The 16,983-nt window shown below is 44.7% G+C and overlaps 1 protein-coding gene across 1 annotated transcript; it reads left to right on the plus strand.

The window, feature by feature from the left end:
* Positions 1 to 912: 912 nt before the first annotated feature.
* On the plus strand, positions 913 to 5,298 carry LOC140122695 (uncharacterized). Its single transcript, XM_072143814.1, has 5 exons — positions 913 to 1,092; positions 1,200 to 1,305; positions 1,542 to 1,673; positions 1,758 to 1,881; positions 3,686 to 5,298. The coding sequence occupies exons 1-5, from the start codon at positions 1,088 to 1,090 to the stop codon at positions 5,101 to 5,103; spliced, it is 1,785 nt and encodes a 594-aa protein (XP_071999915.1). The 5' UTR covers positions 913 to 1,087; the 3' UTR covers positions 5,104 to 5,298.
* Positions 5,299 to 16,983: the final 11,685 nt, after the last annotated feature.

Raw genomic sequence — 16,983 nt, forward strand, 5'->3', positions numbered from 1 at the left:
CTCCAGGTGTTGTGTCACATGATGGTGATGACATCATTACAGGTCATGCACCTAGCAGAGTAGTAGGTGCTGAGCAGGGAGTCACTGATGTGCTGGTGCTCTCTGTTATCTGCCATTTCCCTGATTTATAGGTGTGTACAGGGTATATCCATAGCCTAAGGACGCCCCACCCGCAGTGTGTGACCACAGCCGTCAGGTAAGATCATGGCGGATGGGTTGGATGTGTTTTGTGTAAATTCCTACAGGAGAGCTGAGATTTCGGGGTGGGGGCAGTAATTGGACGAGTGGTGGAAACTCTTAGGTTTGTAAAAGCATGAAAATATCGTAAAAATATGTGCTTATTGTAAAGATATTCAGGCGATATAGAACAGACACTGGAAGCATTGAAAACTGCAGCACCCCAATACACAGCCGCAGCACCCGCCATATTACTGGCCGCAGCACCCCCAATACACAGCCGCAGCACCCGCCATATTACTGGCCGCAGCACCCGAATACACAGCCGCAGCACCCGCCATATTACTGGCCGCAGCACCCCCAATACACAGCCGCAGCACCCGCCATATTACTGGCCGCAGCACCCCCAATACACAGCCGCAGCACCCGCCATATTACTGGCCGCAGCACCCGAATACACAGCCGCAGCACCCGCCATATTACTGGCCGCAGCACCCCCAATATACAGCCGCAGCACCCGCCATATTACTGGTCGCAGCACCCCCAATACACAGCCGCAGCACCCGCCATATTACTGGCCGCAGCACCCGAATACACAGCCGCAGCACCCGCCACATTACTGGCCGCAGCGCCCCAATACACAGCCGCAGCACCCGCCACATTACTGGCCGCAGCGCCCCAATACACAGCCGCAGCACCCGCCACATTACTGGCCGCAGCGCCCCAATACACAGCCGCAGCACCCGTCATATTACTGGCCGCAGCGCCCCAATACGCAGCCGCAGCACCCGCCATATTACAGGCCGCAGCGCCCCAATACGCAGCCGCAGCACCCGCCATATTACAGGCCGCAGCGCCCCAATACACAGCCGCAGCACCCGCCACATTACTGGCCGCAGCACTCCAGTATATGAGGTCAGATATCTTGGGGTCCCTCTCCTGTGCTGTTCCTGTTTGTAGGTTCTCAGTTCTAGATCCTCATATGAAGAGTCGCTGTTTTACACTCTCCTGATCCCCTCCAGGATGTGCTACCTCCAGAGCCCCCCGAGAATAGAGAAGGACAGGAAGGAGATGAGCGGCAGGATATTACACCTCGCCTTGGAGATCATCCACCTGGTGACCGCAGAGGTGACCCTTACTATGTACTCGCCACCCACAGTGTACAAAGGGGTATCAGGGCAACTGCTACACTCTCAAAACCACAGGAGACACTGGGGGGAGGGGGGGGGGGAGGGGGAGGTGACTAATTCCAGAGGTGAACCCTGTCACCTAAAATTATTCAAAGGGAACCACAAATCCTATAAGCCAGTCCTCAGGAGTCCAGTAGGCGGTCCTGCTCCCTAAGTCTCTCTCTCCACACACAGGACTACACGCTGGTGAAGAAGTCATCAGGTGACAGTGTGACGGCCATGGAGGAGGCTCTTCCTCACACTCCAGCAGATGAGCAGAAGATCCTGGACCTCACCAACAAAATCATTGAGCTCCTGACTGCAGAGGTGACGCCATGGGGGAGGCTGGGATTTTATACCGTAACACAAGGGTTAATATCTGGGTGCTGTCTGAATCGCTGTGGGTGTCAGGTTCCTTTAAGGTGTCAGGATGTCGCCGTCTATTTCTCCAAGGAGGAGTGGGAGTATATAGAGGAGCACAAAGATCTCTACAAGGACGTCATGATGGAGGAGCCCAAACCTGTAACACCCCCAGGTGAGGAGAGACGTGGTGCCGCCCCTTACTGGGCACAGGCGGGCGGGTGTAAAATGTTACAAGGAACCTGCCACCAGATTTACCCCAATAAACCACCAGCCCTTCGAGCAGAGGATGAAATGTAATTTCTAGAATTCCATCTTTTATGTGAAATCTCACCCATTTATCTATTAAAAAATAAATTTCCCCCAAAATCATGTGATAATGAGCAGAGAAGAGTCATATTTGACCTTTTTACAAGCTGCAGAGAGGGTCCCTTCATTTTCAGTTCTATAGCACCTAGAAACATGGTGTAGGTGTCATCTTAAAGATAAGAGAATCTGATCTTTAAGATAACAACAGGCTTATGATTCTGTGATCCAGAGCGGTTGAAGAAAAAGTTGGAAATGTGAGCTTTAGACTATTAAATGGGTGGGAATTAGATCTTTAACTGTCTGACAATAAGATTTTACCCCATTAAACTACCACCCCGCTCAGGTCAGGGATGAAGTCTCCATGTTATGTGACATCTCAGCCAATTACACATGATGTGACAATGTAGTGACAATTAGCAGAGAAGAGAAAATTTCAGCTAAAATATGACACGTTTAGAGGCTTCGGGGGGGGGGGGTTCACTTCAGACCCCTTATGTTCTGTTCTATAGCACCAAGAGACACGGCTGTTGGTGTCATATTAAAGATAAGAATCTTATCTTTCAGATCGCATCAGGCTTATGGTTCTGTGAGCTACAGAGTTACGGACAGTTTAAAGAGGATCGGTCACCCTCAAAAATGGCACTTGGAGCTGGTTATTAAAGTAAGCAGCTCTTAGTGCTAAAACAGATGCAGCGGTGTTACACTGCTAGCGTCATTGGAAACCTACCACAACGGTAACACACTGCTGCGCTGTACACTGGAAACACCGGGCCGGTCTCAAAGCGGTCCGGCATATTCATGAGGGGGCGGTCCGAGGTCCTGCCTCTTCCCCAGACTGCCCCGCCCTCTCCATGCGGATGTCACCGCCCCTAATCCCGCCCCCTCATGCCCCCAAAGCGGTCCGGCGTTTCCAGTGTACAGCGCGGCGGTGTTTGTTTGCGTTATCGGAGGTTTCCGTGTAACACTGCTGCGTTTGTTTCAGCACTAGGAGCTGCTAACCTTAGTAAGCAGCTCCTAGTGCCCTTTTGAGGGTGACAGGTCCTCTTTAAGAAATAGGTGGAAATTAGTTTATCTACAGCTCACATTTCCAACTCTTTCTTCAACTGCCTTTATATCTGGTTCTGTAGATCACAGATCTGAAAGTTGTGATTCTTATCTTTAACATGACACCAGCACCATGTTTCTAGGCGCTATAGAACTGAAGATAGTCCATATAAAGGGGCTCTCTCTGCAGCTTTTAAACTTGACTCTTCTCTGCTCATTGTCACGTGACATTGAAGGGGGTTCTTTATGTGTAAATTGGCAAGATTTCTCATAAAAGAGGGAGTTGTAGAAAGAACATTTCATCCCTGACCTGAAAGAATGGGGGTGGGGCTATATAACTGGTGCACCTGTTTTCTTCTTTCTATTAAGATTTATAGACCTCAGTGCTGGGCGGCAGCAATCACAGCCCCGCCCCTGGTGCACTGAGGAGCTCATTTGCATAAGGATAATATCAGAGTTTCCTTTAAAATGACACCAGAAAGAGAAGGATTGGATACAAGTCAGAATTTGCCTCAAAAATCTGCACCAAAAAAAGCATTACACCTAATTTTGTATATTTTGTAGTTTTGAAAAAGAAAAATCTATTTCCATTAATTAACTAATTCCTAAAAATGTCATCCTAACAGAAGATGTCAGTAAGAACTCCATGGAGAATGTTGCGTTACCACTAAATGATCACATAGAAGAAGATGATGAGGACCTGCAACAGTCCTCTAGAGAAAACCTCTTTACTCCTCGTGTAGATCCCGTCCTCGACCATATCGATCGATCAAATAATTGCGAGATTCCTCCTCCAGAACAATTTCGCGCTGCTACTGTAAGCCCTGGGGAGCAAGGGGTTAATGAGCCGCATTGTGAAGAGCACGAAAATCTGCTTACGGTTAGCTCCCAAAATCTTATGCTCGAAGGAATTCACACAGGGGAGAAGCCATACTCGTGTCCAGAATGCGGTAAATGCTTCGCACGGAAAGCGGTTCTCGAACAACATCAGCAAATTCACACGGGAAAGTCGTCCCATCAACATTCCGGGAAGAGAATTCACACAGAAGCCAAGCAGCATTTGTGTCCAGAATGCGGGAAAAGTTTCTGCGCGGAATCAAAGCTTCTGAGACATCGGAGAATTCACACCGGAGAGAAGCCATACTCCTGTTCGGAATGCGAGAAACGCTTTTCGGATAAGTCGAGTCTGGCTAGACACAAGAAACTTCACACGGGAGAGAAGCCGTTCTCCTGCTCGCAGTGTTGTAAACGTTTCTCGCGTAGATCGTATCTGGACAAACACGAGAAAACTCACACGGAGGAGAAGTCGTATTCATGTTCGAAATGCGGGAAATGTTATAGCAAGAAATATCATCTGGTTCGACATGAGAAAAACCACACGGAAGAGAAGACGCTCTCCTGCCCGGAAAATGGGGAATCCTTCAGTGACAAATCGGGTTCAAATGGGAGAATCCACACAGAGAAGAAGCCGCCTTCAAGGTCAAAAGGGGTGAAATGTTTTACAGATAAAACGAATATTCTTGGTCGGGAGAGAATTCACACAGGAGGGAAGCGGCATCCTTGTCCGGAATGTGGGAAAAGTTTTAACAAGAAATCCGATCTTCTAAGACATCGGGTGGTGCACACAGGAGAGAAGCCGTACCCCTGCTCCGAGTGTGGGAAATCCTTCGCCCATAAATCGGCTGTCATTAGACATCAGAGAATTCACACAGAAGCGAAACAATTGTCAGGTTCAAGATCTGGAAATTGTGTAACGGATGAGGCGACTCTTGGAACAGAGGCGGCGGATCTTGTAGCACGTAAGAGAATTCACAAAAAGGAGAAGCCCTACCCGTGTGCTGTGTGCGGCAAATGTCTACGCAGTAAATACAAGCTGGCCAGACATCTGAGAAGCCACACAGGAGAGAAGCCATACTCGTGCTCGGAATGTGGGAAAGATTTTACAGATGAATCGTGTCTTGCTAGACATCGGAGAACTCACACCAAGGAGAAGACGCGCTCTTTTACAGAAAATATGAAAAGTTTCCTCTCTGTTTACACTTGAGAGAACTCACACGGGAGAGGAGACCTTTTGAAAGTGTTGGGATTTCTTTTATTCTAGGCGTCTAGTTTGTCGGCAGACAGATTTTTAGGTTTTCTTGGGGGTTTTATTGACACGGTTGTTGGGTCTTATGTTTGGTTTTTTTGATTATGTTCCCCAAATGTAATGAAAAAAACAATAAATGTAATGAGAGAACAACTCTGTGTTTTTTCTTGGCCACTCCATGGTCGCAGGTTACTGGGGACTCTCTTGTGTTCGATATCTCTCCACCACCACTTTATGCTTGGGTAGGATGTCTCTCGCTCCCACCACCAACAACTTATCCTTGGATCTCTCCCCTTCCCACCACCACCACCTTTTGCTTGGATGAGATATCTCGCCTCCCGACCCGTCCCACCACCAGCTTTTGCTTGTGTCCCACATCTCACCCCCTCCCTACCATCTTTCGATTGGATCTAATATCTTGCCTTCCCTAACACCTATTGCTTGGGTCCAAGCCCAAGAACGGACAAGGAGACAGTTGAATCCAACTTACCTCAAAATGCGGAGGTAGACCTGGCTGTGGACAGGCTCTGGCTTGGCTGGCTTCCTCAAACCCTAGGCTGTAGCACATACCATATCCCCTAAACTCTTTGTCTGGAACAGGTTTCTACAGACCTGCAATAAAAGTTGACAGTCTGGCGCTCTCTCTCCACTGCACTGCACATTCAACTTTGCTACTCCTCTAACTCCAACTTTCTACTATCTATCTATCACTACCGAATCCTTTCTCTGCACAATCACACCATAACCAGGGAACGTTCTGGGCTTTCCTCTCTGGAAAGTTCTGATTTAACAGCCAATGAGAGAGCCTGCTTGCTACCAGGTGATCACATACAATAAACATCAAGCATGAATATTATAATTAATAAGCATAGATTATATGTACAGGTCAGGAATAGGCTATATTCCACCCACCTTCCTCACACAAGCTGATCTGGCCCACTCCTGCAAAACTCCAGAGATTACCCAGACAGAATTTATGAGACCTCTGCCATATGTGGTTATTTGTAGAATTGGGGATCATTTGCACAGATCTATCCTCCATAATACAGGTATTGGCTCTCCTGTTTAGTTTTGATATTATTTGCCTGCTACCCTCCCGACACCAATACAGGGGCCAGAGCTGTAAGCCGAAGAAAGGGAGAGCTGCAGTTCGCAGACATGGCCACTGTGCACTGGATGGCGCTGTCCACTCCTGTCTCTTTCCCCTTAAAGGACATCTACCACCAGCATGAAGGACTGTATGAAAATGAGCTTTAGAGGCTCCCTATGTGTTAATGGAGCCTGGAGCCCCTCTGGCTCATTTGCATACAGTCTTTTACCCTGATGGTGGATGTCCTTTAAGTGCTGGAGACTGTCTGTCTGTACCCGAGAATTGGGTTCAACAAAACTGACAAAACTTCTAATAGGCTGCAATTCAGAAGACAACCACAGGGCGGCCCTATAATATAGCGTATACCTGTGTGAGACTATTTCTAACGGGTCACGCTGTTCCACAATTCACCAGCAGGTGGAGCACAGTCTCTATAACAGCGTTCAGTTCTATGTGTAGAACGTGATGATGTCTACAGGGTATAGCAAAAAGATCGGGTGGTGGAATATCTCACAAACTAGACATTGAATTGAAAAATTCAAAATATACTTGTCAAATATTTTCAAAAAAAATCTATCCAAACTTAACCGCTACCACCACCCCTTTAAGTGGAGCTGGGGGGTAACTTTAACTCCTTCAGGACTTTTTGGCCTTTACTAAACGGACCCATTTTTCAGATCTGCCCTGTGTCACCATGAAGTGCTTATAGCTTTGGATGCTATAACATATCCAGGGGATTTTGAGATGTGTTTTTACTAAGGGCCCGATTCGCGTTTTCCTGACGTGTTACCTGAATATTTCCGATTTGCGCCGATTGTACCTGAATTGCCCCGGGATTTTGGCGCACGCGATCGGATTGTGGCGCATCGGCGCTGGCATGCACGTGACGGAAATCGGGGGGCGTGGCCGAACGAAAACCCGATGTATTCGGAAAAACCGCCGCATTTAAGAACGGAAAATGTGTCGCTTGGGACGCGCTTACCTTCACTCAGCCCGAGCCGGTGAACTCCAGTGCGTTCAGATGCTTTTCAGCGCAGCAGCGCCACCTGGTGGACGGCGGAGGAACTACCTTAATGAATCCCAGCCGGACCCGAATCCTGTGCAGAGAATGCGCCGCGAACGGACCGGGTAAGTAAATCTGCCCCATTGTACTTCAAATTAGTTTAAAAATTCGGATATGTGGGAAAAAAAACCTGAAATTTGGCAAAAATGTTTAAGATTCTTTATTTTTAAAATTGTCCACTTTTCAAGAGGATAGTAACAACACCCACATTAACTTACATTCCCCAAATTTCTGCTTTTATGAGTGCATGTTTTGTTTTTTTTAAACATTCTCATATTTTCTATAAAGTTTAGAGGCTTTGGGTGCCATTTTTTTTTTTAAATATCTTGAAAAATGGCCAAAACCTGTATTTAGAGGGACCTGCTCAACTTTGAAGTGACTGAGAGACCACAATAATAGGAAATCCCTGTACATTACCCCATTATGGAAACTACACCCCTCAATGTATTTTGGGCGGAAAAATAACACTCACAATGAATTAAATGAAAAAAGCTCCACAAAGTTTGATACCCAATTTCTCTCAAGTTTGCCGATTTCCCCCATATGTGGTGGTAACTGGTATATGGGCACACGGCCGGGCATAGAAGGGAAGGAGGCGCCATCCAGGGCTGATTTGCATAGTCACATTGTACAGGATATACATTATTTCTCTTCCACAACCATTCTATAGGTCACCATGATTACGGAAATGCCTCATCTATATGGCTTTTTTTTTTTTTTTTAATCCTCCCCCCCTCCCTCATTTTACTGAATAAAAACTTATTCGGATAAAATCTTGTTAATTCTTTAAGATACCATAATTTCTTTTTCTTTCGGCTGACAAATCAGATTAATGGTTCTTTTTTTTTTTTTTATAGGGGTAGTAATTTAAAAATTATGCTTTTCATGTTGTTGTTGTATTTTGTTTAGTTTTTTTTTTAAATAAAATGTATTCACCGTGCAGTTCCAATAATGATTCTGATTTATAATGCACTAAAAACCCCTAAACACATTTAGTATCTTTGTGTTTTTTGTACTTTATAAGTGTATGTATGGAAATGTGTCATTTTAGGGGCTTGTGTTTTATTTATTTTAATGTGTTAAACTTATTTTTCACTTTTTATTTTTTTTTTTACTTGGACTTGAACCAGCCATGCTTTGATCACTGGTTCAAGTCCAAGACCCTGCACTACAATAATAATGTATTGCACATAGTTTACAGTCAGACTTGGAAGGGGTCTGACTGCTGCAGGCATCGGGCAGCCCCGGGGCACTTGGCAGACCTCAGGACTGCCCTGAAGAGGATCAGATCCCCCCGGTAAGTGGCACGGGGGGGGGGGGGGGGAGCACCTTACACGCCGCAGTCATGTTTGACAGGAAGGGATGTAAGGCATACATCCCATGATGGGAGAGTGTTACAGCGCAGTGTCAGCTGTGATATATCCTCCACTTGTGAGCCGGTGCCAGAAGCAGAATATAAGGACGCGTCTGGGTACGAGTTAAACTAGGAACACACATTTATTTTTATTGCAGATTTGGATTCCCCAGGAAAAATTACATTGATTCAGTCTACGCTAATAATATGTGACATATTTCGTAAAATTTGTGAGATATTCCCCCACTCTGACCTTTTTGTTACCTCCTGTATGCATTGTTTGAGCGGTGGTAACCTGGGCTCTCATGTTATATTATAGGCTCTCTCTATCCCCCCTCAGTAGTACTTTAAATCAGCACAATATGCCACCCCAGCCGCACCACCAAAATGTCAATGCTGTCAGCCTGTCTCTTCTTTATTTCACTTCTAACCAGCAGGGTCTTGTTACTCTACTGAATACAGGACCTGCAACCTGATGGTCACGTGACCAGCATATCACACAGGTCCTTTTTGTCCTCTAGACCTATAATCTATACGGAGAGCCTACATGATCTGTGTCCCACCTAAGATCTGGTCCAAAAAAGAAGTGGTCTCTTAGACTCACAATCCAGGCCCGGAGAAGGCTGTTTCATTGATACTATATAGAAACCTACAAGGTGAAAGGAGTTCTGCTGTGGATTGCTGAAAACCTCTCGAAGAGTTGAACGTTTCCACCTTTCCATGAAATATCATTGTATGTTGGGTGCTTTGGGTAACACATAAACATCCATCACCCTGCACAGATCTCGGATCATGATGTCTATGAATGGGGTGGTCCATACTCTCTCTGACGTCCATTGTCGCACCATCATCAATTCTTCTTTCCAGACCTGTGACCTTGATGTGTAACCGAGTAATGGGCTCCGACCCCGTGAGTTATTGCTTAGCAGAGTCCATTAAACAGTATTGGACTTCTCACTTTGTGTAATTATGGCCGTCACGCCTTGTAAGAACCTCATCCCGAGGGATCAATGCCCTCACCCAGTAATTGATCCTACATGAGCTGGGGTGTAATATGTCTTAAAGGAAAAGTACATTTAGTTCATAGGGAAATCTTTCATCTACCTCTGTCTTGGGTCAGGAAAGACTATATGGCAGGGGTGCCCAGTCTTTATTCATTTTGAGTGTCACATTTCATACGCTGCACTAGGAACCAGCACCCTAGAAGCACCAGCAACCACAGTACAGCACAAAATGCCAACCCAGAAATTTGGAATAGAACATAAAAGTACTAGATGCCACCCCAGCAACCAAATACTGCATTCAATAATAACTAATAAAGACCCCAGACCAGGAAATAAATAAGACCGTAAACCAGACAATAGTGGAGACCCCAGAGCGGCTAAAATAAGTGCTGGACAGAGAACAGGAAATAACAATACAGGGGACCCCCAGAGAAGACAATAATAATTACTGGAGACCCCCAGGGCAGACATTAATGGTACTGGAGACCTCAAGACCAGATAATAATGGAGACCCCCAAAATAGACAATAATACTGGAGACCCCCAGAGCATATAATAATGGAGACCCCCTAGGGAAGATAATAATACTGGAGACACCCTCAGAGCAGACAAATTCTGGAGATCCTTGACCGGAATAATCCTGGAGACCCCTGAGCCCCCCTGAGCAGACAAAAATATATTTTAGAAGTAAATGGGCCAGATTTCACATAAAAGAGTGAACTCTACAAAGGATGTTTCATACCTGACCTGAAGGGACTAGTAGTTTAATTGGGAGTCTAATAGTCTAAAACAGGGTGATGGGAAAGTCTCCATGGTGGATTGACACAGAATTTATTGTGAATCCAACTTGAGAGTGGGGATCATTTACTAAGTGTCCGAATCGCGCATTTTCGTCGGGTTTCCTGTATTTTTCCGCTTTGCAACAAATTTCCCCGGGATTTTGGCGCACGCGATCGGATTGTGGCGCATCAGCGCCGGCTTTCACGCGACAGAAATCGGGGGGGCGGTGCCTTTACGGAGTCTGACAGGATCATCAGGCGTCTAAGTTTCATGGGCCACAATCATCTTTGTTTATTTAAAAAGTTTGTCCATTTCCATCTCGGCTATTAGATTATCTGGGGTTAGAAGAGGATGTCCCTGAGAGAGTAAAGGGATTACATGAGCGTCTCTTGCTCTGGAGGACCGGTGTTATCAGCTGTCACTTGGGTATGAATGGACACCGTGTAATACTTTATTTCTCCTGCTGGGGCGCTGCAGGAAACCAAATGCTTATTACGATTTGCTGATCAGAGATCATCTGTTTTGTCACGTGACCCTTTTAACAATTATTATCCAACTCGGATACACCCTATAATATGGGAACGTTCAGCAGACGCTGGCATACTCTGCCCCCCAGCAGCTGCTGGCTCTATCAGGAGGCTCCGTCCTCCTGATTATTCCAGGTCTGGCATAGAATTGCGCCATAGCCTGCGTAGGCGTAGTACAACAAAAACACCCTGCACTGGCCCCCTGCCCGCCGGTCGTGCCCCCATTGCACCTCTCCACACCCACTTGGCGCAATACCTGGGCGTATGCCAGTTTCAGGGCATGTCCGCAAGAAAATTGTTGGACAAGCCCCGATAATTATCCCCCAATATCTCCATTACATCCCTCCGATGTATTTCATTTACTATTTACAATGTATTACGCAGTGAAGTCCACGAGGTCCCGGGGGCAGCGTGATTCATGCACTGAATGACCAGAATAGACCTTGAGACTGGTCACCTTGAAGAAATATGGAGGAAATTAATCACTTTCTTCAGGGAAAGCGCAGCCAGGCTTCAAATTAAACCTTCTCCGCTTCAGTGGCTGTGACACAGTCAGGTCTATAACTAACATCCAGTGCTGAGAGGAGAGGCCACCGACCAGGGGAGGCCGAGACATAGATATGAGGTAGAAATGAGATGGAGACATAGATATGAGGTAGAAATGAGATGGAGACATAGACATGAGGTAGAAATGAGATGGAGACATAGATATGAGGTAGAAATGAGATGGAGACATAGATATGAGGTAGAAATGAGATGGAGACATAGATATGAGGTAGAAATGAGATGGAGACATAGACATGAGGTAGAAATGAGATGGAGACATAGACATGAGGTAGAAATGAGATGGAGACATAGATATGAGGTAGAAATGAGATGGAGACATAGATATGAGGTAGAAATGAGATGGAGACATAGATATGAGGTAGAAATGAGATGGAGACATAGACATGAGGTAGAAATGAGATGGAGACATAGATATGAGGTAGAAATGAGATGGAGACATAGATATGAGGTAGAAATGAGATGGAGACATAGACATGAGGTAGAAATGAGATGGAGACATAGACGTGAGGTAGAAATGAGATGGAGACATAGATATGAGGTAGAAATGAGATGGAGACATAGATATGAGGTAGAAATGAGATGGAGACATAGATATGAGGTAGAAATGAGATGGAGACATAGATATGAGGTAGAAATGAGATGGAGACATAGATATGAGGTAGAAATGAGATGGAGACATAGACATGAGGTAGAAATGAGATGGAGACATAGATATGAGGTAGAAATGAGATGGAGACATAGATATGAGGTAAAATATGAGGTAAATATGAGAAGGCTAGATAAATATGAGAGGGTGACTGAATAATATTTTGGTATTGACATTGTGCTGCTTTATAGATATGAGGTAGATATAAGAGATAGATGTGAGGTAGATATAAGATATATATCTACCTCACATATTTCTATCTCTAATATCTATTTCACATATCTATCATCTCACATATCTATGTCTTATATCTACCTCACATCTATCTCCAAGATAGATGTGAGGTAGATATAAGAGATAGATGTGAGGAAGATATTAGACATAGATGTGAGGTAGATATAAGATATATATCTACCTCACATATATCTATCTCTTATATCTACCTCACATATCTATCATCTCACAAATCTACCTCGCATATCTATGTCTTATATCTACCTCACATCTATCTCTGAGATAAATATGAGGTAGATATAAGAGATAGATGTGAGGTAGATAGCCCCTTTAGGTCAGGTATAAAATGTCCTTTTATGTGAAATCTCTCCCATTTACTTCTAAAATATCCCCTCCAAAGTCTTGTTACAATGAGCAGAGAAGTGTCACTTTCTGCATGAGATGAGTCACTTTTAGTGACTGGAAGTTAAGCTTCAATTCGGATATAACATGAGGGGAGGACTGAATAGTATATTGGTATTGAAAACCTGGGCAGCCATTAGGAATTTCATGGCCCCTGACTGGTAAATTTTGTGGGCTCCCCCCTTCCCCCGGCATATTAGTTCCCCATCTTATGCTTAAGATGTGGTGTAGTGTTGGTATAAGTTTAAGACTATCACTGGCCCAGAGCCAAAATTAAATGTTACCAGGACCAGGATTACTATACAGATACAGGACCAGCACCAAAATGACTTCATAGATCCAGTCCCGGTACTGAGATTACTACATAAGTATCTTATGAGAACTAAGATTATTACACAGAAATGTTACAAGAACTAAGTTTTCTACACAGATACAGCACCAGGATCGAACTTACTACATAGAGAAGGTACAAGAGCAAAGATTACTATATGGATAAGTTCCCAGAACAGGGCCGGCTATGGCCGGGCGGGCATACATGAGCCGCGATGGAGAGGAGGTGGCAAACTAAGGTGCGTTCCAGCTAACTTGGAACTGATTTATCATGCAAAGTCCGACAGAATTGTGTTGCATGCCCCATGTTAAAGGTGCACCAAGAAAAAGTTGGTGCACTCTGTCGGGGAAGTGCAGGGGGCTCCAGATTCATGAACGTGCGCCAGAAATCCTGAATCTGGCGCCCCCTGCACACAACACAGGCAAACTGCATTGAGTGCAATTTGCCCTGTTCTTAGTAAATGTGTCCCAATCAGTTGCAATTTTGAAATTAAATTTTTTGGGGCTAAATGAATGTATTTTCACAAAATGTACACGTTCTCAGTGGATAAAATACCAAAACACTCCACAAATTTTTATATCCTGCTGTAATATACAGCTGACACCTGCAGTTTCTGGGGCCGGCGCCAGAAGCTTGACGTAATAGTACATCACATTGCAGTAACTCCCTGCCACCCATGACGTACTACCATATTATGTAAAATCTCAGGAAGAGGTTAATGGAATCACCCCCTGCAGGCGACGAGTGATGACATGTCCGCCTGCACCGGTAAAGCACTCAATGCAGACAGATGCATCATAAGAAGGTGCCTACCCCACAGCTTCTCCATCTCACAGGCTGCCAGGGAGCGGATAGTGAGATGGATGTACAGCCGAGAGCCTAAAAAACCAAGAGGTGGGAGCTGGGTTCTTATCATAGTATATAAGGCTGGAAAAGACGGAAGTCCATCAAGTCCAACCTTTAAGAATTAAATAAATGTTTTATCCCCATAACCCGTGATATTTTTTCTCTCCAGAAAGTCATCCAGGCCTCTCTTGAACATGTACATAGAGTCGGCCATAACAACCTCCTGCGGCAGAGAGTTCCATAGTCTCACTGCTCTTACAGTAAAGAACCTTTGTCTATGTTGATGGTAAAATCGCCTCTCCTCTAGGTGTAGAGGATGCCCCCTGTCTATGGTGATGGTAGAACCTTCTCTCCTCTAGGCGTAGAGGATGCCCCCTGTCTATGGTGATGGTAGAACCTCCTCTCCTCTAGGCGTAGAGGATGCCCCCTTGTCCTGGTCACAGGCCGAGGTATAAAAAGATCTTTGGAGAGATCCTTGTACTGTCCGTTCAGGTATTTGTACATTGTAATGAGGTCTTCCCTCAGTCGTCTTTTTTCTAAACTGAATAATCCCAAATTTTGTAATCTGTCATTGTATTCTAGTCCCCCATTCCCCTAATAATCCTGGTTGCTCTCCTCTGCGCCCGTTCCAGATCTACTTTATCCTTTTTATACACTGGTGCCCAAAACTGTACACAATATTCCATGTGTGGTCTGACCAGGGATTTGTATAAGGGCAAAACTATGTCTTTATCATGAGAATCTATTCCTCTCTTGATACATCCCATAATTTAATTTGCTTTAGCAGCAGCCTCCTGGCTCTGGTCACTAAAATTAAGTTTACCATCCACCAATACCCCCAAGTCTTTTTCAGCTCCAGTTTTACCAAGTAATTGATTGTTTAGAACATAATTATACTTTTTGTTTCCACGGCCCAAGTGCATAACTTTACATTTATCTACATTAAATCTCATCAACCATTTCTCTGGCCACTCCTCAAGCTTCCACAAATCCCTCTGTAATGCTAAACTATCGACCTCAGTATTTATTACTTTACACAGCTTAGTATCATCTGCAAATATTGAAACTTGACTGTGTAAACCCACTACAAGGTCATTAATAAAAAATATTAAAAAGAAGTGGCCCCAATACTGACCCCTGTGGCCTCCACTGGTAACATCAACCCAATCTGAGAATGTGCCATTAATGACCACCCTCTGTTTTCTATCACTAAGCCAATTACTTACCCAAATACACAGATTTTCTCCTATTCCCAGCAGTCTCATTTTATATACCAACCTTTTATGTGGCACGGTGTCTTCCGCGTTTAATCCCACCGCTGCAGATTGTGAAGGAAGAGAATGGAGGAAAGCGGGATAGTGAGTCTCCGGGCAGCCCGGGCCCCCTAACGGAGCCCCACTAAACCCCACCTAATGGCAGGCCGGTTGACAACACACAGATTTTTAGCGATTCCTAGATGGATATGAGGTATATCTGAGGTGGATAGATATATATGAGGTAGATGGGTAGCTATGAGGAAGAGACAAAGATGTATAGAGGAGATGACTAAATAGTATACGGATACTGCTTTTCAGTGGCTTATAGATACATAAGGTATATATGAGAAAGGTAGATATATAGATAGAAGGTAAATATAAACTACCTAGGTAGATGAGGTACATATGACATGGATAGATGATATGACGTAGAGTGATAGATTTGAGGAACTGTAGATAGATATGAGAGAAAGTGAAAGATACATTAATCTAGACTTGTTTGGTCAATGTCAGGCTGGTGATAGTAAAGTCTTCCAGACTGGTAAAATTTGTGCTCAAACTTTCATCAATATTTTTCCCTCCTTGTATCACAGAACCTGGTGTTACTAATAGGTTTGGCAAAAACATTGTCTACGGGAGGGTACGGTCTAAGAAACCAATGGGCTCCGCCTTTGAGTAACAAGAAAACCTAGTTTCTTGTTGAAATGTCTTCGCTCTTTTCTTGGTAAGGTTGAGTTTTATCCTTATTATTGTTTTCCCAGATAGATAAGGAGCACCAGAGTCACTTGGCAGCCACTTATCTCTTCCTGTTATAAGGACAGCCCGTTTTGCACAGCTGAACATGTATATTTATGGAGGACACAGAGAAACAAAGGGCCACATTTATCACTCGTTTTTTCTGTTGTTTTTGCGCCTTTTCGTTTAGGCGCACCATTTTTGCGCCATTTTTGCGATTAAACGTCAAATTAGCCGCGCAGCTAAAATAACCACCTTTCCCTCATCTATCTTACCAATCCCGATGTTTTGCTGCGCCTAATGATATTCATCACGTGCGACTTTTGCATTTAGGCGCAAAAACGGGCGCAAAAACACTCCAGCCCGAAGGTGGCGTTATCTGAGAAGAAAGCACTGAGCCCCTTTGCAGAACAGCTCATTTCTAGCAGCAGAGCTCAGCCAGACTCTAGAACACATAATAGATACATTAGATACACTACAGACACTGGAACATATAATAGATACATTAGATACATTACAGACAGGAGCTGCAGACTCTATTTACACTTCATCACCTTCTATTTACAAAACATTCTGCAAACTCCTGAGCTCACAGCAAGAGCAAGAGAAGTTTGCAGAAGTTTGCAGATACTACAAACAAGTGTCCCCCATGTAATTCTGCACAGTGTCTGAGGGGGATATTGTGCAGAATTACAGGGGTGCAGCAGGAGATCAGCACTGGGGGATCCAGGAGAAGCCCTTGCTGAGGAGGTCACTGGGTGCAGGGTGTCACACACCTGGGTGCTGCTGTGAGTGTTATCTTCATTCTGGGCTGTGGGAGAAGCAGAGAGGAGCTTGTAGCAGGATGACATGTAAGTGCCCGAATCTAACATTGCGCCTAAACTGCGCCTAAACTGTGTTAAAGTAAAGTGATTAATAAGAGGCAGGAAATTACATTATCACAGATGGTTGTAGCTTGTGATAATTCTGGCAAAACAGTGCGCCAGAATTTAGGCGCAACTACT

This window comes from Engystomops pustulosus, chromosome 3 (genome assembly GCF_040894005.1).
Source record: "Engystomops pustulosus chromosome 3, aEngPut4.maternal, whole genome shotgun sequence".
Taxonomy (NCBI): Eukaryota; Metazoa; Chordata; class Amphibia; order Anura; family Leptodactylidae; genus Engystomops; species Engystomops pustulosus.

What these genes read in the sequence shown, in the direction of transcription:
- LOC140122695 (XM_072143814.1), top strand. An exon ending in TCCACCTGGTGACCGCAGAG is followed by an intron (nt 1,306 to 1,541) that starts GTGACCCTTACT and finishes CTCCACACACAG; the next exon opens with GACTACACGCTGGTGAAGAA. An exon ending in TTGAGCTCCTGACTGCAGAG is followed by an intron (nt 1,674 to 1,757) that starts GTGACGCCATGG and finishes TGTGGGTGTCAG; the next exon opens with GTTCCTTTAAGGTGTCAGGA.